The sequence below is a fragment of the Copidosoma floridanum genome, unplaced genomic scaffold (genome assembly GCF_036245765.1).
Source record: "Copidosoma floridanum isolate Cflo_tuat_1 unplaced genomic scaffold, Cflo_Japanese_pri ptg000006l, whole genome shotgun sequence".
Taxonomy (NCBI): domain Eukaryota; kingdom Metazoa; phylum Arthropoda; class Insecta; order Hymenoptera; family Encyrtidae; genus Copidosoma; species Copidosoma floridanum.
The window spans coordinates 22,043,952-22,068,451 of NW_028321883.1; the positions used below are offsets into that span (position 1 = coordinate 22,043,952).

Genomic DNA, 24,500 nt, shown 5'->3' on the forward strand with positions numbered 1-24,500 from the left:
GGAACCTTGCCTGCCTCCTTGCTGGCCGGTTAAAAACCTCACGCGGGTAAGCGGCAATAAATATATTTCTTGGTCGATTGTTAACGATGGCGGCGCGTCACGAGCTCGGGACCTGTTGGAAAAAAGACATGGTTACAAACGGCAAACTTGAACCAAATTATTATTGTCATAAATACGTATTGTGTGTGTTGCGAGGAGTGAATGGATGCGTAAAAAAAATGAAAACCCAGTAACACAGACCTCGTCCTCGTAGCCGTACTCTTTAAGCTGCACTCGCTGTGCCTCAGAGATGATCTGCTCGCTTTTCTTGGGGCGCCGGAAGTTGAAGGGTTTGGCGATGTCACGTGGTCCCTTGACCAAGTCGCAAGCCAGGACTGCATTTTGTAAAATGTTCTTGGCTGCAACTTTGTCTCTATTCCACGACAACGCACATTTGGAAAATTTGTGTGGGTCCAGGAAATTAAGGCAATCTGCCCATCGGCTGTTTCATCCGGATTCAATGTACAACTGCTCGGAACAGACTTCACACAGTTGAGTTGTTAAATATTCCTCGCTGTTGTAAATCTGTGGATAAGAGAAATTGATCATTTGAAACTTGTGAAAGAAAAGACAAAGTTGTGCGTTAATAAGTATACTCACAGTCAAGGTTTTTGGATACTCCTTCGAAAAATCATTTAGCCTCTTCACTATTAGTGTCATGGGTACTCTACCGTGACCTGAAATTTTCCCGCTTATTTTGTCTTTCCAAGTGCCAAGAATGTGCAAACGTTTTTTCTATCTTTTCCTTGATAATCGCTGTACACAGTTTCATTGATTAGAGTGTCGACTAGACTGCGACTTCTTATCTTGGCGTCAAATTTTTGACGCGACCAAAATTTTCTCCAGTACACGGGGCCCAAGGCAAAATAATTATCTATTATATAATTATCTAATTATATAATTATCCGAAATAAAAGGGGGGGGGGTACGCAGGAAGTGGATGCCTCGTCTTGTACGTCCTCTGGGTCCCTCGTCCTCTTGGATTCTCCTCCTGAAAAGGGGAGTTGTAAGTGATTTCTCCTCTTGTTCTACCGAGAGAAAATAATTTTGGGAAATGCTACCGTGTCAAGTAAGGAAATCGTTTATTGCACTCTCCACACGGCTCTACACAACTTCTCGACGGTGCTACAGCGGCTCCGCCTTGCCGTGCGAACCGCGAGCGCACGTTCGAGGTCCTGAGACCAGGAGTGGCCGCTGCCCTAACGCTCCCAGCCACGTCACGCACGCACACACACGCGCACCCTCACACGCAACGTCTCGTCCCTGTCCTTTCCCGGCCCGCTACACACCTGCTCTCTGCTATCGCGCCCTTTTCTTCGCGTCCCGTGTCAACCTTTCTCACCCTGTCTCTCTCTCTCTCTCTCTCTCTCTCACACTATCACTGTCTCTCGGTAATCTGCTCCTTATCCCCTTCAGTCCCTAGTCCCAGTCCTCTCTCTCTCTCTCTCTCTCTCTCTTTTTACACACCTAGAGCGGAACACACCAAACGTGTTCCGCACCAACCAAGCCAATTCTTTTTTTTTTTTCCTAGTTTCCTAGTTTCCTTATGCCAGAATTATCAAGGAGTGGAAAAATATATGAGCTGTAGCTTCATCCATCCATAGTAGTCAATAGCCTAGAAACAAGAAAAAATTCGATTTAATCTTATGTATTTCAGTAAAGAAAAATTGATCATTCCTCTACGGAATTTTCCCAGAAATCCCCAAGAACAAATTATAATTGTTTATTTAGCTTTTTGATTAGTATATTTTCATTTTTATTCTTCCCACAAGAATTTTACAACCGTCAATATTTTGATCATTATTTGTCGTTTATAAGAAGTTTATGACATAAAAGTGTGAAAAAAAATTTTTACAACGAAAAACTTTTAATCGACTTAGAAAAAATTATCGTATCAGTTTAAGTATAATTTTTAACAATTTATTTAAATTATCAACAGCCAAAGCCCGTGTTTTTCCCCACGCGTACTGCAACCAGTTGGCCACCTCGACATAGGAAAGTGGTATAGATGGGAGCGCAGAGCTGCCACTAGCTATCACAATACGACTTTCTTGATTTTTTTAGCTCAGCAGTTTCTTGTGTCTTGGCTTCAGAGTAAGCTAGAACATGCTTTTTTTTAATTTATGATTTTTTAAAGTAAAAAAAATGTTTTTTTTTGGAAAAAAATACAAAGAATTGGTTGAGATATTTGCAATTGTTAGGATTGCGAAATTAAATTTCTCGTGGCAGAACCTTACGAAAATGAATGTTGTTGTTTGTTTATAATTATTAACATCAAATACAATATTTTTATTGCAGAAAAATGTCAATAAATCGACAATTAAGTTTGAAATGACACTTTTAGTTTCAGAAATAAATTGACAAAAAATTAATAACTAGTTTGTAATTTTACAAATAGCTTTTTGCTATGCAGAATAATGTCTATGCTTTCTCATGGTAACGTTTCATTTTTTTCTACGTTGATTTACATTTTTTTGTAAAAATTTTTAATTACATTTTTTTACCATTATAAAAAATGAACAATGGATTTTCAAAAAGGTCTATTTTATATGGAATTTTTTCTACTGGAAAACGTAATATTAAAAAACGATTTTTTGTGTATGATAAAAACAAATGCATTATAGTATTTTGCTATCAATTTTGTTTGTAAGTTAGTTCTAGATAACATTTATTAGAAAAAGTTTAAAAATTCTTTACTCAAAAGTCTCTACAATCATGGACTATTCATGTCTATATCTTTATATTGCTCACGATTATTGAGTCATGATAATTGTTGAAATTTCAAGAACTGCTTGTACCTACTTTTATTTTCACGAACCAAATGTATTAAAGAAAAAAAAAATACTAGGAAAAATTTTTATTTGTTACGGCTACTTATGCAATAAAGTTCTGCAATTTTTTGAATATTTACCACCCTTAATTTTGAAGGCTGAATATATATTTTACACGAATTGGTTCTATATAATGACAATATTTTACATAACATATTTCATGTACTTACGTTTCACATTTGACTTCAACCTACAAGTATTATTGACTGTGATAATCGAAAATTTTTTAATATCCAACTTGCACATTATAAAACTTAAAGAGATAAAATTTTCTAAACGAACTGTGGCATTTTATAAATAAACTAAATCATTGCAATCCTTTATCAGTTTTAATCGAAACAGGATGATTAATAAATTAATTTAGATACCACAATTGATAAGTGAACAAAAAATACTTAAATTATTTTTAAAAGAACCAACATTAAGTAAGAAATGTTAATTTTTTAGAAGGTATCTGTTTATAATTGACTGAAATTTTTCAAGAATTTAACGAGTAAGTAATTCTCTAAAAATCTCTATGTAGAAGAGATAAGTTTGACAATTTTTAAAATAATTGTAAAATGCACTAGTACAACAATTTTTTTCAAAGAACGTAAGATCTCGAGACACTAAAATATTTTATTTTTACTGTATTCACTCGTATCCATAAAACGTTTAAAAAATTGACTACCGATTCCATGAAGATTTATTTTGAGTGTTGCAATATAGGCTAAAATATATCTGTTATTACAGTCATACATGTCTTTAATATAATAATTGTAAAAAGCTATGATTGATTTTTAATTTATCTTTTCTTTTGAATAATTACTGTAGTTTAATTCCACCTATAATCTGATGATTTTCCTCCAATTGTTTATTTACAATTTTTTTTCTTTTTTTTTTCATTGAAATATTTTCCAAGAATATTTACAGTATTAGTCTACGTTTGACATTTGTTGTTCTAAGGCAGATAATAGTATGTTTTAAATCACACTTAAATTTTTTATGTGTTTGCCATCACTGTACAGATAAATAAGCGATAAAGCCACGTATAAAAGAATATTGTAAAAGACTGTTCAGCTTAGGTATGTAGTTTAATTCCTTACAGTCAAGTTGGTAAGTATTAATCTGGTTTTTAGCCATATCGTATGTTTTTTTATTTATTTATTCGTTTAATACTAAATATGTAAATAGTAAAGTGTCCTAGAGAAAGCTTATTACAAAAAACATTTTTCATATTTTTGTTTTCTTATTATAAAATCTTGTACTACTAGAAATAAATTTTGAAGTCACAAGTAAAAATATGTTGTAGATTTAAAAAAAAAAAAATCAAGTTTCTTGCTACTTTCGTATTTTGTGCAACAGATGCGGGGTATTTGTATTATGCTCTCAACGTAAAATGTATAATTCTAAGAAATTGCATATGTAAAAGCAAACTCTTTAAACTCATTTTGTAACGTAATTCTGTGAAACGTTTATATCCAAGCTACTGTAAAAATTTTTTTCATAAAAATGGAGTAACGAAGATAATTTTATTTATTTATTTATTAGCAATGTATCGAAATTTCTTCTTTGAGATAAAATCAATTCTACCGGAAATCACTAAAAAGCCATCTGTTAAGTTGAATCTGAAGTAAATAATAAACACTTCAATCAAACTTTAATTTTATGTACATGCAGCTAATATTATAAATCGTTGTACACATCATTAGATTTAAGCGAACAACACTTATTAGGTGTTAAAAATTATTATTTGTCTTATTCAACTATTATTTTCTTATAATCTACTGGCAGCTGTTCATTAAAATGCCATCGCTAATTTCCACGGTGACAGTTGTGGTTTTCCTAATCAGTGTTATCTCTGTATCTACTGTTGATATTGATCCAAGGTTTAGAGTAGTATGCTATTGGAATTCAATGTCCTCTTTGCATATGGGTAAGTGATGTCTTGTTAAAATTATTTTATCTGAATCCGCTCAAATTCAATCAAAATTAAAAAATATAAAGACAATCAAGATTACTTAAAAAACACAACTTAATATTTAGTATTAGTATTGGAGTAGATACGTGAGAAATGAGCATTTAGTTTATCATAGTAATTTATGTTTCTTTAACTTATTCTAACTTATTTTAATTTATTATCATAATTAATGTCACTTACGTCCATAGTGTTTTATTGAATCGATACACTAATTTTGACTAAGTATGTAAAACATACATCTCTTAGTTAAAAAAAAAAAATAATAATAAGAAATTTTTCAATTTATCTTTACTTTTTGTAAGCAAAATAAACAATATGCTTGACTGGGAATGATGCTTCAGGTACTAGAAAGTTTGAACTGCAACACTTGAAGGTGGCTATGCCAAGCTGCACACACTTGATTTACGGCTTTGCCAGGATAGACTCAAAGACCATGGGGGTGTTTTTGGATCCATACCAAGATAAGAATCATCACGTAAACTCTTACAGTGAAGTAATTAAAATTAAAAAAGACTTTCCAAAGATTAAGATCCTTTTATCCATCGGAGGCAATGCTGATCCTGTTGAGGGCACAAACAACAAGTACCTTACCTTGGTAAGTTATTACACTAATTTTATTTTTATTTTTTGTGAGATTAATTTCTTTGAGAATATTCTTGATACAAGTGAGCAACAAAACCACACAAGCTGCATCTTATTACCCATAAATTGTAAAAGAGACACTTTGGTGACTTGCGTAAGATTTCATTATTTTGCCAATTTAAACTGTATAAAATTATGAAAAATCTCCACCGTAAGGTTTGATTTACCATTGACTAGTGCTAAATAAATTCATCTGGGCTAATTTTATTAAATTATTAAGTTATTTTGCTCACATACTGTATCAGAATTGGTCTCCTCATCTCTACTTCCCTTTTACCATGTTTTATGTAATTAATAATAAATTTGATGTAAATATGTAATTTTGTACAATTTCATTAATTTAAAAAGTTACATAAAAAATCTTTTATTTCTTGGATTGAATGAAAAAAAAAAAAAAAAAAAAAAAAAAAAAAAAATCCTCAACAGTATTATTCAAGTATTTGAAAACTCCGTGTGACCAAGTAATGTTATTTCTACTTGGGTCTTATAAAAATTACTAGTCAGTACTTATCAAAACAATCCATCACGTATATAAAATCAAGATGCAATAAATATTTTTATGTACTTTCCGATGGTAGAGTTATTGCAACAAATTTTGTAGTAATTTAAGTTACAGTGAATATTAACTATATCAAGGGTGATAGAGTATACCAACAAATATCCTTAATATTTTTATGAATTTAATAACGTGAAATTTTACGCTATGTTTATCAATTAAGCTATCTTTTTTCAATATATGTTTACTGTCGAAAAAATATTTATTTCTAATTTTAGATTGAATCGTCAAAGACAAGGACACTTTTTGTAGAATCGGTTAAAAAACTGCTCAATAAATATAAATTTGATGGTGTTGATCTAGCATGGCAGTTTCCTAACATCGATACGAAAAGCTGTAAAAAAAAATGGTATTCTTTTACTTCCTGTGAATCAAAAGAAAAGAATCATCGAGATGGCTTTGCAACTATGGTTCAAAATTTAAGGAAGGAGCTTCGTAATGTAAACCTTACCATCACTGTTTTGCCTAACATCGATTTTACTGGTAATAAATAAAAAAGTATATTTTATCAATCCTAATATTTTTAATGCCAGATAATAGTAACTTAAATTTTCATTTATTAATTATAACGTGCAACTCACTTCGTAAGTCTCATGTTGTTTGATGCTTTTTTATTCTTTAAAACAAAAATCATTCTGTATTTCTAAAGTACTTATTGTATTTTAACTAAAATGGAATTCAGGTACACCTTCATATAACTGTGGTACTTAGTATAACTACTTATAGTCTAGCATTTGAGTTGAAAAAATATTAAAATTTGTTATCATACTCGTACTATTTGAGTGTCTTTTTAAACGACTCTGTGCATCAAAATAAAAATAAATTATTTATATTGAACGTACAAAAATATGTATATATATTTTAGTGTATTATGACGTTGAGAAAATACTGCCAAACATTGATGCAGTTCACCTCCTTGCTTTTGATCAAATCAATCCAAAAAATTCACCGAATTTAGCTGATTACCCTGCACCATTTTTGGGAAGTCAGTCCAACAGTATGGAGGGTCAGATAAGGTATGATAAATCAAAATAAAACAATACGTACGAGTATTTTACCTTTTTTTTGTTTAACAATTTTAAAATTGACATTGTTAGACACAAGTAGTTGTTTCAATCGTGAGAGTTTGAAATTTACTACTATAAGCACAGCTTAAAGGTCAAATTGCACTAATCGATTATATCACAATAAAGGTGATTGATGGAATGACATCATGAACTTGTCATCGATTATTGACTTATTGTGTGATGGTCAATATCTTTGTAAATCGTAAAAAACTTTTATTTTATAATTTTTGCAACTTCTGGTAAGTGAAATATTACTGTGAAATCCAAAAATAATTAAAAATATACGAAACTCTGATGTTTTTCAGTTACTGGTTGAAGAATGATACGTCGAATAAAAAAGTTATTGTTGGGATACCAGCGTTCGCTCGCAGCTGGAAATTGAGTGGAAACAATCTCAATTCCAAAGGAAATCCTCCACTAAAAGCAAACGGTCCGGGTGTCAAGGAGCCTACCACCACTATTCCTGGTTTCCTCTTTAGGGTTGGAGTTTGTTCAATTTTGACAAAAACTAGTGGTGAGCTCCATCGTGGTAGCGACCCAAACTTGATCAACGGTGCTTACATTTACAAACCTTACGACAAAATGACTACAAAGGATGGTTTTTGGATTGGTTACGATGATTCCAAAATAATTGGCAATAAGGCTATGTATGCCAAAAATAGGGGTTACGGTGGTGTAGCCATATATGATCTTTCACTCGACGATTTTAGTGGTGAGTGCCAAACAGGAAACTTTCCGGTTCTCAAGGCAGCTAGTTCAAAGTTTGAACTGCCAAAAGTTGAGCAACAAATAAACAAACAAATTAACAAAAAAATAAACGAAAAAAAGGGAAAAAGAAGTTGGCGTAACTTTTATTAATCAAGATCCTTTTAACTTGTTTTTTCTTTTTAAATTGTCGATTTGCAATAATTTTGTGGTCTACAAGACAACTTATAGATGTGGATTATTTGTTTGAAAAAATATTAATGTGAAAAAAAAGTTAAATAAATTTTGATTATAACTATTGAGTATTGCAATGCATTTGTTTTTTTATCCAACCCAAAATCTTTGAAATTTTGGGAGAAGGCTTTTTGTCTTAGCTCTTCCAAAATTTCCATAAAATCCATTTAGTAAGATGATAATAGAAAAAAGGCGGGATAATATTTTTACCACTTCTGGCATCTCTAAAATCTTTCTATTATTTATGATGAAATCATTTTTTTTTTTTGACATAACAAATAATAGTTCATAATTTTCCAAGTAAGCACATTATTGACCGAAAATATAGCTTCCTATGAGCTGTAAATTTCGTACTCAGAAAGAATTTGTCACCTCCCCCTTTTATGTAGCAGAAACAGTGCTTTGTCAAAGGCACAAAAAAGCCCCCATCTATGTGTATAGATACCAATGGCTCAAGGAAAAAAACTGCAACCCAAATATTCTGGAAATGATTGCTCTCTCAGAAATTCTGACTAACGTCAAAAGTTCGTCATTAACTTTCTACAAAGACCAAAATATTCTTGAGGCGTAACCAAAGAAAGAATATATGAAGTAAGCGACACTAGCGCAGATAGTGGCTCAAAATGTAAACCTATCTGGCACCGTAAGATGGACCTTCTTATCCAAACTTTTTGAAACGCGTGACATAACATCCAAGGCTCTCTTTTCTTCAAAATTTCTTAACTTTTTTTTTCATTATTTCCTACGATCCCAGAGGACCTGAGCTCGCCTATTGCTCCACGCCAGTCTACGGCTACCCTCGAATTGTCAAAGATCCCAACTCAAATCGAACAAAATGAAATTAGTCGAATTGGTCGCCATCGGAACTATAGAGTCAATCTTCCCCGCAAGATCAAAAGAGTTTAATTAACAGTCATCGCCAACTCGTCCATCCAAAGCCTCGCACGTACGTACAGCAACAGCTCCGTTCCACCAGACGTCGCTACCGGTTCCGCGTCCCGGCGAAACATCGGCCGACCAAGGAACGAGAGGAAAGCCGCGCGCGTACACACGAGCAACAGGTTTTCTAATGCCCGCACGGCCGCGCTGAGAAAGAACGGCTACGGCCACGCGAGAGCGGGACATAATATTCCGGCAAGCTCCGATGATCCGCGAAAACGCGCGTGCACCAGTCTGTCCCGCATTTTCAGCTTAGAAAGTTGTGCGCGGTGGGGCCGATCTTCCGTTCTCGCGCCTCTATACCGAGCTTCCCGGGGCTCGACAAATGAGAAAAATACGTGGGCAAGGAGAGGTCGAGTGACGCAATGGGCAAGCTGGGCTTCAACGTGTCGAAGAAGCAGAGACCGATCGAGGGGAAGGATGCGTCGTATTGCGAGTGCGGAGGAGACAGCGTGAGGTCGATCGGCGGGAGCTGCAACGAGGCAGGTGCCGGGGCGCTGGACGAGTACGACGTAGACGATGCCGACGATGAGGAGAGTATGCTGGGTGGCAGCGAGTACTCGAGGCAGCAACAGATACAGCAGCACTCGGAGCCGAGCAAGAAGGTAAAATATACCGGTCGACTCTTGCCGATCGGCCTTTTGTCGGGAGCTGTTTGACGCTCGACCGGCAAATCATAGCTTGGTTTCATGCTCCGGTGCCACTCAGTGCTCTGGAACTATTTGATCGTGTGGTCTGAGTGGTTTTTTTTTTTTTTTTTTTTATTAATCCCAACAATGCAATGACTCACCGTTTCATTTGGAATCGATCGCTTGGTGCAAATTTTTATGACATTCTTGTAACAAACGATCGGACGAACATATAATTGTGTCACTTTGTGATTTTTTTGCAGATATTTTTGATGTGCCTTATTGCAACGACGGTGGTGGCTTGTTTTATTCTTTACGCAGCTATGCCTCAGTTAGTCGATTACCTGACTGAGCCCAATGGTAAGATCATATGTAACTGATTGATTAGATGCATTTGACCTCCAAACATAGCGTAAAGTTTTCATAATTGGTTGCAACTGGAGTTTTGAAATCATTTCGACTAAATAATTTAATTTAATTCATGTCAATTTTTAGTTACGCGCATTAATTACTCATTTGCTGCTCTAACTCTAAAGTAGTAAAATGTCTATAATTCCCTATTTATTTATTTCATAATACTCATTCAATAAGTTAATAACTGTACAATAGGTGTTTAAAATAATGTCTAATCTATGAAATGTAAAATTCTTTATGTCTAGACACAAAACTAGAAAGCAGTATATATTCGCATCAAAAATCAGTAGTGGAGCTTCCCGACATGGAAAGATCGCCGAGGAATCAAGAACGACTTGACATCATGCGGAGATTCAACGCTTTGCAGCAAAAATATAAAGAACTGCAGATTCAATACAAAAAAGCCGAAGAGGCATACTTAAAAAAACTACATAATGCTGTGGCCGAGGAAAATCTCGGGACGCAAGATCCAGAAGTAAAAATAGCTAATGGTTTCGCAGAACCAGACAAGATAGAAATTTACAAGCTTGAAGACATAAAAAATGTTCACGAGGACACAAGTAAAAAGCCTGTGGAGGAGAAAAAAGTAGTCAATTAGTACATAAGCCTAAAATATGTTTGTCTTTGGTTCGAGTCTAAACCACTTGAAGGAGTATATTTTGCTTTAAAATATGCTTGCAATGTTTTTTTTGTAGAAAAAAGAAAAAAGTTACTTCGTAAACGGCATTGCATTTTAATTTATTTTCCTGTTAGTTTTTTATTTTTCTCGTTTAATATTCCTACACGGTGTACTAAACTTTTACGATCAATACAAAAAAATCTTGGAATATTTATGCGTAATATAAGCGAAGCGAGACATTTTATTTTTTATTTATTTTTTTTTTAATATCATTTTTGATTCACGAAATTTTACTGATGAAATCATCATTCTTCGAAACTTTTTCTATCATTGTGAGGTAAGACAAAAATAAAGTAAAACAACTCTTATGACACTGAATACACAAAAAAATTCCTTCTATAATTTTACATTTCATATTTTTTGTTTAATTTCCTATGTAGAAAATTTTTTAAAGATGTTTTTTATTCGTTTAACCAGTCAATAATCACTTGCATACTAGAATCACAAAAAAATTTTTTTTTGAGGAATAACGTTGGCGTCAATAGTATTTCACTTGTTTATGCATTAAGCTCGATTGAATATACGACTCAATGTAACGAGAGAGAAAATCTTCATAATTTATTACAGATTTAATAAAAACCACGAGGAAAGATTCACGTCACTCAACCATCAAGGATTTAAAACCTTTTACATATTAATACTATATTTTGAAAATTTTTTTTTATTCCGTATTGAAATTTAGCTTTTAAGTTTGAAGACACCAGGAACTTTATTTTTAGTCTTGTTCAACTTCGAAACACAAAATAGATTGTATCATAGGTAGACGATGGAAAATCATGGAAAATCCAACTTATGCCAAAAAAACATGGTTGCTAGAAAATTAACAAAAATTTAATTTTCATATCCGATTTATATTTTGAAGAAGAGGCATTTTGTACTCTACATCTTGAAAAATTATCGACTTTATATTCCGTATTAATAAAGTTTGTTTTACTGTCCTCGCTATTGCAAAAATTGAACAAGGTATTTTTAATCATGGCTAATCGATTAAAGTTTGATGGACCTTAAAAAAATATGATTGTCTTTTAAAGAATGTCAGGAAAATATTTAGGAATAAAGACGTTGATACTAGTTCCTCGACTATTTACTTCGTGCGCACCCCAAGACCATAGAATCCTGTGCAACAATGCCAAAACAATCTAAGTTTTCAGTCATGATTAAAAGTTATAAAATAAAGATGTTACCACTATTCTCGATTGTCTGAGTACTGAGTCGCTAAGTGCATGGTAAATAATAATCGTCATTTTGTAATTGACATTGCAAGGGAATCTAATTTTATAAAATCACGCTAAGAGCTACATTTACCGACGATGATATGAGCTAAAATTTTTTAAGCATACAAACATCATGTGATACTTTGGTATCATGCAAATTTTTATTTTATTTTTGTAAACACTTGGTTTCTGTTTCAATTTTACTTTCCGTTTGTTTTAGTTAAAACGAAAAAACTTTTTCACTACAGGAGCTAATTACAAGTCATTTGGACTCTCAATTAGAAACTATTTACACTTGCCCCTTAAGCCTAATTAAGAGACTCCGTGCAAGGCTCTCATATAAAATGGGGATTTCGAAAAACAAGAAAATTTGCTCGAATGAGGTACTCAAATATTGAAGGAGAGCCGGTAATCACGAGCTGCCAGCTCTTCGCGTAAATTCAAGAAAAACCTTGAGCGAGGCCGTGCGAGGACGACAAAATAAACGAGATGAAAAGAGAGAGGACATGATCTCAACAAGTGGATGGATAATGCTTGTTCGCCGAGGAGAACGTTCTTGCCGATCTTTGCAAAATGAGTCAGACGACGGAGTGTAAAAATTACATAATCAACTAATTTCAAAGTTGCTGGTGTGGAGTAGAGCATACATTTGCTATACGCAGTAAAAATACCAATTCACTATAGCTAGTGGATATAATGTTCCAGCGCTTGTGAGTGTAGAAATTCAAGTGTGAGTTGGCGAATCATCTTAGAGTTGTGCGGTTGTGACGTCTCTCAAGTGTAAATTAATGTACCAGCTAAAATTTTTTTCTTCTTTTTTTTTCTTTTTTTTTTTTTTAGGTGACACAAGTATGCTTATGCATGGTATTCAATCACCTTTATTATTTCAGCTTACATTTTTGCTCTTAAACATAAATCTCAATTATCTTTTAACTTAGCATATTGTTAATTGAGTAGTTTAGTTATAAATCCTTCTTTTAGGTGTATACAATTATAATGTTGCACATTTGATCTATTGGTATTGACGCAAACTCTAAAAATAAGTCAACACTAAAACATCAAAACAATACAATGTTCACTAAGTTTTTTTGGGGGAGGACATTCATGAAACATATATCAAGACAGATGAAAACTATAAAAACTGCTGTCAGGGACATTATTAATTTATTGATTTATTCCTAACATCAATGCTATATGCTCACTCAATTTTGGGAATTCACAATTTCAATGTCGATCAAGATACATACGAGATTTTTGATTTTACCATGTACTGTAATATACGTAATATTGATACTTAAAATTTTTCAACCAGAAGTGGTGCAATAACTATTTATTTACACCTTTTTTTGTACAACTTTCATTATGTATTACAATATAAATCTGAAATTACTTCCCGAATAAAGTAATCATTGCATGGATACAGTTAAAATTACTATGAATAAAGCGATAGTTAACAAAAAAATTTTTTCAAATAAAAGCTAACAATATGGAATCGTGAAAAATGCCTTGTTAAAAAAAATTAAAGGTAAGTAAGAAATAAAACATGTCAATTGATTGGCTTATTGACATAAGTACTTGTAGAAATAAGATAAAAATTACAATTAAAGGCTAGTTTGACGTACAAATACTGGTAGTTCTCTTGGTTTTACAACTGATTCCTTTTGCCCTTGATGTAAATATCTACGTATCTTTTTGCGAAAAATTATTCCAAGTATAATAATGATCAGTATAAAAACTATTCCAACACATCCATAGCCTAAAATATTAACGTTTATTAGTAATGTTTTGAAAGGAAAATGGATTTGTATTTTGTAAATAAATTCCATATTTTCTAATGAGCAAACCACTCGTCAGTTTTGTTGTGCATTTCAAATAAAAGAACCATGAATACTAAAGTTATGAAACAATTAAAAAATTAAGGTATATACAATTTATTATACTCTCTAACCAAGAGGTTAAATAATTTTGATAGATTAATTACCTAAAAAATTCACATTCTTCAGATTTTGGACCTGGACTTGAATGTAGACGTCCTTGTAAATGTAGCCGTAGAAATTTGAGACGTTGCAGCCATAGTTACCAGTATCATTAATCGACAAATTTTTTATCATGACAGAGTTAAGCGTCACATTCATCCTCTCATTGTATTCTACCTTTGAGATGGGCTTGCCATTGTGGATCCACTCGATCAAGGGAGCAGGTACTCCTCCTGCCTCGCACTTCAACTCAACTGTCTCATTTTCAAAAGCATTTATGATCTCTGGCTCGATAATAAAATAAGGTTTTGACTTGACTTCCAGATCAATGTAGCGGAGAACATCACCACCTATGCCATTGGATACTTTGCACTCGTATGTGCCACTATCGTTAAAATTCACGTTAGTGATTGTGAGAAATTTGCTAGTGTTTGCGTAACTCATTCGATCGTTAGGCTGTATTCTAAGTCCGTTCCTGTACCAGTGCACATGAGGTACAGGGAAACCACTAAATATGCAAAACAACGTAATTGCCTCCCCAAGAAGTACGGTATTATAGCTGTGGCTGACGTACTGCTCCATTGGCGCACGATTTTTTGAACTTACTTTCGAGTCAACGATAAGATAAGTAGAATTGCTGGTTCTAGATTCTTTAAGAAAGTCTGAATAGACGAGGCACTTGTAACAAGAGGCATCATCCATCATGACGTGGCTGAACCACAGGTTACCTTCAGGACCAAGGGTTATACGATGATTATCACGTAAGACTTCGATGCTGTCACTAGACTCACAAGTGTTCTGCTTCAACCAGGAAAATTCGGCTTTGGGTGTTGCATGTGGCACATGACACTTGAGCTGCAGAGCATCGCCCTCTTTTACCCTCATTTTTCTTGTGCCCTGGTCTTTGAACGAACCTAGTTCTGATTTCCGCACAAATACTGAGTTCGAGGTGGCAGTACCAAACTTGTTACGTGCAAAACATTGATATTGACCAACATCCTCGTCTTGAGGCTTGGAGATAATGAGGGTACCGGAACTGGGATGTATGGAGATACGGTCTTCATTGTCCTGCCATTCCAAATCCTTTTGATTTTTTGTCCATTGATATCTATAATTTATAATCACTAAAGTACATTATAATTATTGAATTTATATTGGAATGTGTCTTTTACAAGCATGAATGTGTGTCATTACACAATTACTCAACTGTGCTTGAAAAAATTTCTTCTTTTGCACGCAATGATCTCAAGTTAAAATAACAGCTGTTAATCAACTTCATGTTCTCAAAATACCCTCTAAATATGTAGGCATTAACATACTAAATTCCTTACATTAGATAATAAATGGATCAACTTTTGTTTTACAATGACAAATATTGGACAGTAAAAATATTAGTATGTATAATAAATAATTTTCTAAAATAAAATTTGCTACGAAAAAAATTCATAATAACTATCTAAGATTATTAACATACATTCTTGGAGATAATTATTTTATTTTTTATACTTTGAGTTAGTTATAAATTTTGTAAATTTTTGTCATAAATCTCTGAACCTTTTCATTTGAAAAAACAGAAATAAATAAATGAATAAACAAATGAATGAACTAAATAGAGTCTTAGAGTACATACAAAGGTGCTGGTTCTCCTTCAGCCTCACATTCAATGAGAAATGGTTCCTGGGGTTCACTAAACGTCTTTGCTTGAAAAATAATTTCTTCAGTCACAGGTTGTTTTATTATTCTTGGTGGACATAAGCCTAGAATAAAAAATTGCGATATTTGTGTCATTGATCAGATTATATAAATAAATAACTGATTAATAGGCGTCAAGATATTAACTTTTTTGTATTAAATTAACCCAAAAACACAATTTAGTTTAAAAGCAATGATATATAGAAAATTGCACTTTTAAAATCTTCTTACGCTTAAATCCTAAACGTTTATGATTTAAAAACTATACCTAAACCTTTTAATTTATAGCATTCAAATTTCTTGAAATAATATCTCAAATATGTTATATTATTTAGACCAAGTTAAGTGGGTAGGAAATTGCAAATAAAAAAATTCCAACGAGTACTGTAACTTTTAAATAAAATGATTTACATATACTTGGATTATTATTCATTCAAACATCGAGTGAATAATTTACTACGGAATACATAAAATGTTTTAGTACACAAATCATCTTCCAATTATAGGTTTCCACGAGAACTGAGATTTTCATTGACTGAAAACTTCACTTTATATTTTTAAATGATATCAAAAAACCATGGAGTTTGTGTAAAGATGGTATTTTGAAAATTTATTTGTTCAGCTCTGAGCAAACAGATTAGTTTGAAATTTAGTTAAATTATAGATAATTTCATTAAGATTACATCAAAAAGTTTCACTGATTTCTCACAACTTTACAACGATGACAGAACATTCTCTATTAAAATATGATTTCGTCATTACATCCATAGTAAATATACCTATATTGAAAGTTATAAGGAGTTTATAACAATATCATATTATTATAACAATACTTACTTAGGACTGTCGTATGTAACAAAATGACGTGGATAATGTTTGTTATGAGACACATCGTTGGTACCCAGTTAGTTTCAGTTAACTACCTTGCACAGGTACAAGGACTCTATTTACAGAGTTATTATATTGAGCTCTTAATTCAACGTGGACGTCAAATCACACGGATAATGTAAATAATACAGAGTGACCAGATGTACTTGAGATTTTTTTATATGTGTAAATAATGGTTGTCGATATTTGAGTAGTACGGTACGACATCTAAGTAGTTGGCTTTTTGGACAGTATGTAAATGAAAGGAGGAGGGCTCATTATTCTCGTTTTCTTTTTGCTACAAATTAAAATAATTACAAGAAGATAAGACATATAGATAAAGAACTCGCCTAATAGGTATCCAATATATTGTGTTGTACATTTTTCCAAGTATAAAAGTTAGTGTTACCTAAGCGAAAATCATTTTAGTGAATGACTTATGATAAGTGATGAAAACTGACAATAAAAAAATAATAAATTCTAGATTTGAATATGAGATTAAAATATTTTAGTTAATATTAGCACTTATTTTTGTCAGAAATTATATCTTAAAAAGTAAAGAAAAAAATAAAAACTGAAATCAACTGTTATAAATTATAGTTAATTAAAACTTGTAGCTCATAATATGCATTATTTTTAATCACTTACAAAGTTTTTGAGTAACTGATAAAAGTTGCTTTGAATTATTACTAATTTACATAAAAATGATTTACCGTTGTTGTTCCATCATGAAATAAAACTATATTTTTTCTTTTAACTTTGACAAAACAAAAAACGATAACAACAACAAGGACAACAACAACAACAAAAACAACAACAATAATAATAATAATCATAATAATAACAATAATAATAACTGATGATAACTATTAAGAAGTCTCCAATCTGAAATTTTGTATTCGTAATTATCAGTTCTCCTTCATAAAGTGTTTTTATAATTAATTGAATGAGATCATTTTTGCTTGGTTAGTATATTAATAATTAATTTTCAGAAAGTTTTCAGAGTTTTTAATTTATTTTACGCGTTATTTCTAACTAAATTATTTCCTTAGCCAATCTAAAGACAAGTGTCAAAAATAATAGGAAGTACATGTCTAAAACTTTTGAAATTAATTTTAATTGTAATTTAATTACTTCATTTAACGTTCGTGATTTTTTATACAATTATTTTTCTTTATTACATTAATTTTTACAATGTTAAATAGTCAAATTTTTACTTACTTTATTGATGGTTTAAAATAAAATTAAAAGTAACGTTTTTCAATGACTGTACATACCAAAAAATATCGATTGCCCTTATTCAACTAATACAACAAATGTATTGCCAAAATGAACAAAGCAACTGGAGCTAATACTTTTAGACTTTCTGTCTTTTTTCTTTCACAACCATCACCATGGAAAACCCTTCACGTCTTAGCAACTCAAACTTCCTGACGATAAAAGTTGTAAGTGTAAGCTTTTACTCGACGTCATAGAAATTGCCTTAGTGCCTTTCTATTTCTTCGTGTTCCATGTCTTTACAATAGATTCTAAGTAACCATCGTCTCGGAAACAATTACATTATCAGCCATGTATCTTATCAACCGTGCATACGATGGATGTATTCCGAAATTACTGCTGTCGGTAAACTGTATAAGGTATAATAGTATAACCGTCGTGTTATAAAAGATAACTGTCACTTCTTATAATAAGTACCAGAGCAATGTTTTGCAAAGCCACTAGCAATAAATAGCAGGCCATTTCGATTGAAGGTGGTGATATGAAGTGTAACGATCGAAGTCACTTGAATTGAAGATTAACTTTGTATTTATAAGATAACGTTGAATCAATAAAAAAAAAAAAAAATTATTGTACATAATTACAATATAAATTATGTAATAATTGCTTGTATACATTCATACAAAAAAATCTGTTACTTGATGAGGTTTATTGTTATTTAATAATATTAATTCATTGCTACTAAGTTACTGTCAATGAAAATTGTCTTCTGTTTCATGTTATTCAGTTGGTGAGATAGAGCCCATGTTAAATATATGTGTGTGTGTGTGCGTGCGTGCGGATTTGTGTATGTAAGGAATCGACAGTGTACATTCCCTCGAGGTTAGTACACTTTAATAAAAAAAAAAAAGTATGAGTTAGGAAAATGTTAAGAATAGTCTGATATTTTCACATGTATGTTGTAGGAATTCATCCAAAAAATCGAAAAAGCAATTTCCACCTGACGTTCAATCATTATCATCTGATAAATTGTGTTGTAATTTTAAAAAAAACAGTTGAAAAGCATACTTTTTACAAATAGACAAAAAATTCAAAACACATCATGGTACATTAAAAAATAGTTCACTACAAGTAGAGTTCAGCGATAAAAATCACGTAACTAAGGCAAAGTTTCCAACGAAATATTCTCAATTTTCTCCAATGCTATTAAAAAAAAGTAACTACCTACTGTGCATCATGCATTACCTATTTAGGCAGTTACAATCACTAGTTTCTGGTATTCAAAAGTCACTAGTGTATCCAGCCTAGAGATAAGTGTAGTTATTGTACTGTAAATAATTGTTGTATCGTCATGTTTTAACGACTGCGTTAGAAAAAAAGAGCGCTACAAGAAGTGACACTCTCTAATAGCTACGTGATTTCAAATGAAAGTGCGTTAAAGATTACTCTCTCTCTCTCTCTCTCTGTGTTTTTAAGGTTAGTTATATGTATAAATAATTCTCCTGGTTCTATGAAAAGAGTTATCATACTTTTGCAAGACAATATATACTAGAATTTATCAGCGATCAAAGATGATTTTCATGGTATGCATTTTCATCACGTCTGTGTTACCCTTCACAGTTCTAGGTAAGTGTTATAATGGAATAATATTTCTTAAAAAACATTTGTTATCCTTTTTGAACAAGCAAGTTTATTTGATATAATAACGAAATCACATTGCCATAAAAATTTATCATTTGAATATTCACTAAACGTTCACGTTATTCCCACTATGACTGTAACGATGAACCTAGAATAAATTACATATTCCATAATCATGAAAGCACTCGAAGATTTAACAACAAATAGTTTGAAGTCAAAATAATTTAATTTTTGAAGTATAGTATTCATGTAAATCTACTTATGAATAATGCTGATAGAAGTTGGTTTGGCTAAGTACTTTGTTTCTATGGATAGGAAATTTCTTAATCTTCTAGAAATAAAAATTGAAGTATGAAGTGCAATTATAAAATTAGGCTTATAAAAATATTAGAACTATGACCTGTAAATTTTACAGACCATTGTAATAATTTTAGTGACCTATAATTGTTTTTATAAAATTCGTTATACTTAAATTATTTTCAATCAGAAAATATATATTTAAACAACTTATGTATCACTTATTAACGTTCTCCCATTGATTGTATGAGTTTTTATGACTTTCATTTCAGACATATCCCCCCCAAGAATAACGAAACAACCTATGACTGAAGAAATTTTATTTCAAGTGGTGACAAACAATAAATTTCAGAAAACATTACTGATCGAGTGCGAGGCTAAAGGAGAGCCACCACCTATGTAAGCGTTTAAAAATGTATCTTATTTTTTAAGTCACTATTTTGTCTTAGGAATATTTAAATTAAATAGAACAGCATTGCTTATACTTTTAAGTTTGAATATTTCTTCAAGAGGTTAGTAGATAAAATGTTACTTGTTGAATATTTAATGCTACATAATTAATTTTTTAAATATTTGTACTGCTCCACTGTTAAATCATTCGACAAAAACCTCGGGTTTCGTGATGTTTGTATCTAATATGGAAAAATTGATCGCATCTAAATTGAAACACATTATTTTTAATTAATAAATTATTAGTGTGTTTAATCGTTAAATAAATAAAAATACTTATTGTATACAACAATAATCATTCGATTTTAATCTAGATTATTAAATATTAAAAACTATTACATTATTGTTATTTAAAAATTCTATTTGTAAAATTCAATTTTAATACATAATTTTTTTATACTTATAATAATTTTGTAAATTTTTAAATATATTGTGAATAATTGAAATTTTTAATTTTTATTCTATTTAATGTTACATATTAATTTATTAATTAAAATAAATGTTTTAAAACTAGTTTGATAAAAATATATACTTATTAACATACATATAAATTATTATTAATAAAATATTTATTTATTAAAAATAAATATAACATTAAATATAATAATTTAAAAAATTTTAACACATAGTAAATAAATGTCAATTAATTAAAAAAAAAATTTTTTTATAAAATATTTATCATACATAAAATGCTTAAATTTTTAATAAATACATACATACATATATAACTACTCTTTGTCTATTACAAGTAGATTAGTGAGAAAGTGCGATTGAAAAGGATTTAACAGAAACCTGATTTGCTTGTTAATTAGTTATCATAGTTGTGCTTCCATATCATCATTTTTGCTAATATTTTAATCAAACAATTGTTATATAATGTGTTTTTAATGAATCTGAAAAGACGACTGACTGTGGTAGTAAACAATTTGAAGAAAAATTTCTAACGAACATTCTTTGTACTTACCTAGCCCATAAAAGATGGCTCAAAATAGTAAAAAAATGGGTTTTGATTATTTTTGACAGTATTTGACTATTTATGAAGACTCGCAATATTTTTTGTTTCAGGTTAATATACAAAAAATACATGACAAATTTTTTTTTACTCTGCAGTATGTTCTGGTGTTGTTTCTAAAAATTGAAAATTTTTAAATAATTTTTTCAGGTTATCTTCAATAGAAAAAAATTTTAGTGTGTACGTAGTAATAATTTCAGTAATCATATTTTTAAAATCAGTTTTAATAAAAACTTGCTAAGTCATTCCAGAAAAGATAACGAAGTCTAATCTCATACCTACGATTTGGTTAGGATTCTGTGACTCAGAAAAAAGTACTTTTGTATTATCTACCAAGTGGTCTTTGTCTAAACGAAATCAGTGTGGGGAGAATTTTGGCATGCTTAATGAGCCAGGGCCTTTAAACGTTTTGTATTCTTTAAAAGTGCAGTGTATTGCAGAATTTTTTTTCTATTTTTCCCTCACGATAAACCATTGTCACAGACTTGCGAAATCGTAAGGTTGGTCCCTCAAAAATAAAAATTAAGTGCCCGTAACTCTAAAGAATAAATGATATCTTAATAAAGTCTTCGGTTATGAACGTATAAGATGATGGATTATAGTACAGCTTATATAGATTATAGTACAGCTTATATACATTATATAAATGCAAAGGTACAGTTTAATTTTCATATCCATTACGTTAGTATTCGAAAATTCTTTTTTAGTGGAACTGAAGAATGATGACTTGTTTTAGTTACTAATAATACAATAAAAATGTTTAAATAATTCAAAACCCCTTTTAAGTTATTGTCCATTTCAGCCTTAGAAACATTCTGTCTTTAATAGAATGACCCACTTATGTAAGTTAAGAAAGTTCCTGCGGGAAAGAATTTGAAAAGCTCGTTATAATATTTACTTACTAGAAATCTCAGTCTCATCTTGGTCTCGTCTCACTGAGACAGAGTGAGCATCTTGTCAATACTGCAATTTTCACTTAAAAAAATATTCAGCTTGTAATGAAATATTACTTAAAGTAATTGTTTAATTCTTGATGCTACATTTTTTAATGAAACAATCTTGAATAAAAAAATGATAATGAAAGAGTACTTCAGTACTTATGGTTTGCAGATTCAAATGGACAAAAAATCAAAAGGATTGGGAATGGCAGGACAATGAAAACCGTATCTCCATGCAGCCCAGTTCCGGTACCCTCATCATCTCTAAGCCTCAAGACGAGGATGTTGGTCAATATTAATGTTTTGCACGTAACAAGTTTGGTACTGCCACCTCGAACTCAGTATTTGTGCGGAAATCAGAACTAGGTTCGTTCAAAGACCAGGGCACAAGAAAAATGAGGGTAAAAGAGGGCGATGCTCTGCAGCTCAAGTGTCATGTGCCACATGCAACACCCAAAGCCGAATTTTTTTGGTTGAAGCAGAACAACTGTGAGTCTAGTGACGGTAACAAAATCTTACGTGACAATCATCGTATAACCCTTGGTCCTGAAGGTAACCTGTGGTTCAGCCACGTCATGATGGATGATGCCTCTTGTTACAAGTGCCTCGTCTATTCAGACTTTCTTAAAGAATCTAGAACCAGCAATTCTACTTATCTTATCGTTGACTCGAAAGTAAGTTCAAAAAACCGTGCACCAATGGAGCAGTACGTCAGCCATAGCTATAATACCGTACTTCTTGGGGAGGCAATTACATTGTTTTGCATATTTAGTGGTTTCCCTGTACCTTATGTGCACTGGTACAGGAACGGACTTAGAATACAGCCTAACGATCGAATGAGTTACGCAAACACTAGCAAATTTCTCACAATCACTAACGTGAATTTTAACGATAGTGGCACATACGAGTGCAAAGTATCCAATGGCATAGGTGGTGATGTTCTCCGCTACATTGATCTGGAAGTCAAGTCAAAACCTTATTTTATTATCGAGCCAGAGATCATAAATGCTTTTGAAAATGAGACAGTTGAGTTGAAGTGCGAAGCAGGAGGAGTACCTGCTCCCTTGATCGAGTGGATCCACAATGGCAAGCCCATCTCAAAGGTAGAATACAATGAGAGGATGAATGCGACGCTTAACTCTGTCACGATAAAAAATTTGTCGATTAATGATACTGGTAACTATGGCTGCAACGTCTCAAATTTCTACGGCTACATTTACAAGGACGTCTACATTCAAGTCCAGGTCCAAAATCTGAAGACTTCTTCTTCTTCTTTTTCTCACTTAATTGGCGATAGGCTTCAAAATAAGAGCCAGTGTGGCCATGGCCCGGTTGGGAGTCTGAAGACTATTTATCTAGATAGTAAGCAACAAATAAAAATTACAAACGGTTCCTGGGAGCATGGTAAATTATATTGAAACCTTATTGTCGTAAGATTTGTTTAGTAATTTTAACTTTAATATTGCTTATGTTTATTCAGCTCAGCAAAACAAAGAAATATCGTCCATTTCTTTTAATGAAATATCTTATTGGTTGATCGGTTAGTATAGTTAAAGATTAAAGTAAAAAAAGTTTTGTTGTAATTAATTAATAATGCAAACATTTCCAGGTTCTATACTAGTTGTGGTAGCCCTTATGTTTATTGTAATTACTCTGAAAGTGATTCATCGTAATTTTAAAGCCAGATACCTACATACGGTGAAAAAGGAATCTATGGCCCAACCAATAGAATTACCAATGATGCTATATTAAACTAGTATGATTGTATAGCTGTTAAGTTTTTAAAATTACAGTAAGCGTAGTTTACTTGTACAGTATACTGTTACTTTGTTAATTTACGAATAAAAAAATAAAATAACATTGTATGTATATTCATTATAGATTGACTTAAACATTCTTTAAGTATAATCTAATTTATTATCTTGAAGAAAAATAGGCATGACAAGAAGATTATCATGTCCTATTTCTTTTTTTTTGTTAAAACAAGAGAAACTACAAAACTATGAGATAATAAATCATATAACAAATATATAACTGAGGTTTTATGAAGCTTCAAACGAAAGTATTAATAATTAAAAAATAGCTAAGTTGATATTGTGAAAAGCTTCAACGTCAAAAAAACTACTTTTTGAACAATGTATCTTAAGAATGAAAAAACAAGTTGTGTACAAAATTAAATTTAGATTTTTAAGAGATATTTTATAAAAACAAATTTTTATTTCGTACAGTATAAGTAATTTAATTTCTTGATTTGATAACTGTCTCAAATAAAATGTTTTAGTCAAGTAAGCATGTATTTTAAAAGTGTATGTATCTATGTGTATCTGTACTAAACGTATTTTAGAATTTATGAAGTAACTGTAAAACTGTATAACTACCTATGAAAATGTGTTATAAGCATACTAGTTTCAAGAAATGTTGTTTATCGGCAATGGGGTTTTCACTTCGTATGAAACATGTATGCAGAGCATACATACACAAAATAACATGATTACTGACA

At 31.5% G+C, this 24,500-nt stretch overlaps 4 protein-coding genes across 4 annotated transcripts; 3 read left to right on the forward strand and 1 right to left on the reverse strand.

Moving 5' to 3' along the window:
• Positions 1–5,263: 5,263 nt before the first annotated feature.
• On the forward strand, positions 5,264–9,334 carry LOC106637383 (chitinase-like protein Idgf4). Its single transcript, XM_089598790.1, has 6 exons — positions 5,264–5,425; positions 6,247–6,511; positions 6,894–7,044; positions 7,401–7,933; positions 8,948–9,168; positions 9,230–9,334. Exons 1-6 carry the CDS (start codon positions 5,264–5,266, stop codon positions 9,332–9,334), a joined length of 1,437 nt encoding a protein of 478 aa, XP_089454916.1.
• Positions 9,116–10,845, forward strand: LOC106637434 (uncharacterized). The gene is made up of 3 exons (XM_014350217.2): positions 9,116–9,578; positions 9,866–9,962; positions 10,262–10,845. The coding sequence occupies exons 1-3, from the start codon at positions 9,339–9,341 to the stop codon at positions 10,612–10,614; spliced, it is 690 nt and encodes a 229-aa protein (XP_014205703.2). The 5' UTR covers positions 9,116–9,338; the 3' UTR covers positions 10,615–10,845.
• A 2,895-nt stretch (positions 10,846–13,740) lies between these two features.
• Positions 13,741–16,907, reverse strand: LOC149375591 (neuroglian-like). The gene is made up of 4 exons (XM_089598791.1): positions 16,415–16,907; positions 15,516–15,642; positions 13,891–14,993; positions 13,741–13,799 (listed from the first exon to the last, which is right to left on the reverse strand). The coding sequence occupies exons 1-4, from the start codon at positions 16,467–16,469 to the stop codon at positions 13,741–13,743; spliced, it is 1,344 nt and encodes a 447-aa protein (XP_089454917.1). The 5' UTR covers positions 16,470–16,907.
• A 2,298-nt stretch (positions 16,908–19,205) lies between these two features.
• Positions 19,206–23,752, forward strand: LOC149375592 (neuroglian-like). Its single transcript, XM_089598792.1, has 5 exons — positions 19,206–19,288; positions 19,873–19,999; positions 22,173–23,404; positions 23,481–23,540; positions 23,610–23,752. The coding sequence occupies exons 3-5, from the start codon at positions 22,396–22,398 to the stop codon at positions 23,750–23,752; spliced, it is 1,212 nt and encodes a 403-aa protein (XP_089454918.1). The 5' UTR covers positions 19,206–19,288; positions 19,873–19,999; positions 22,173–22,395.
• The last annotated feature ends 748 nt before the right edge of the window (positions 23,753–24,500 follow it).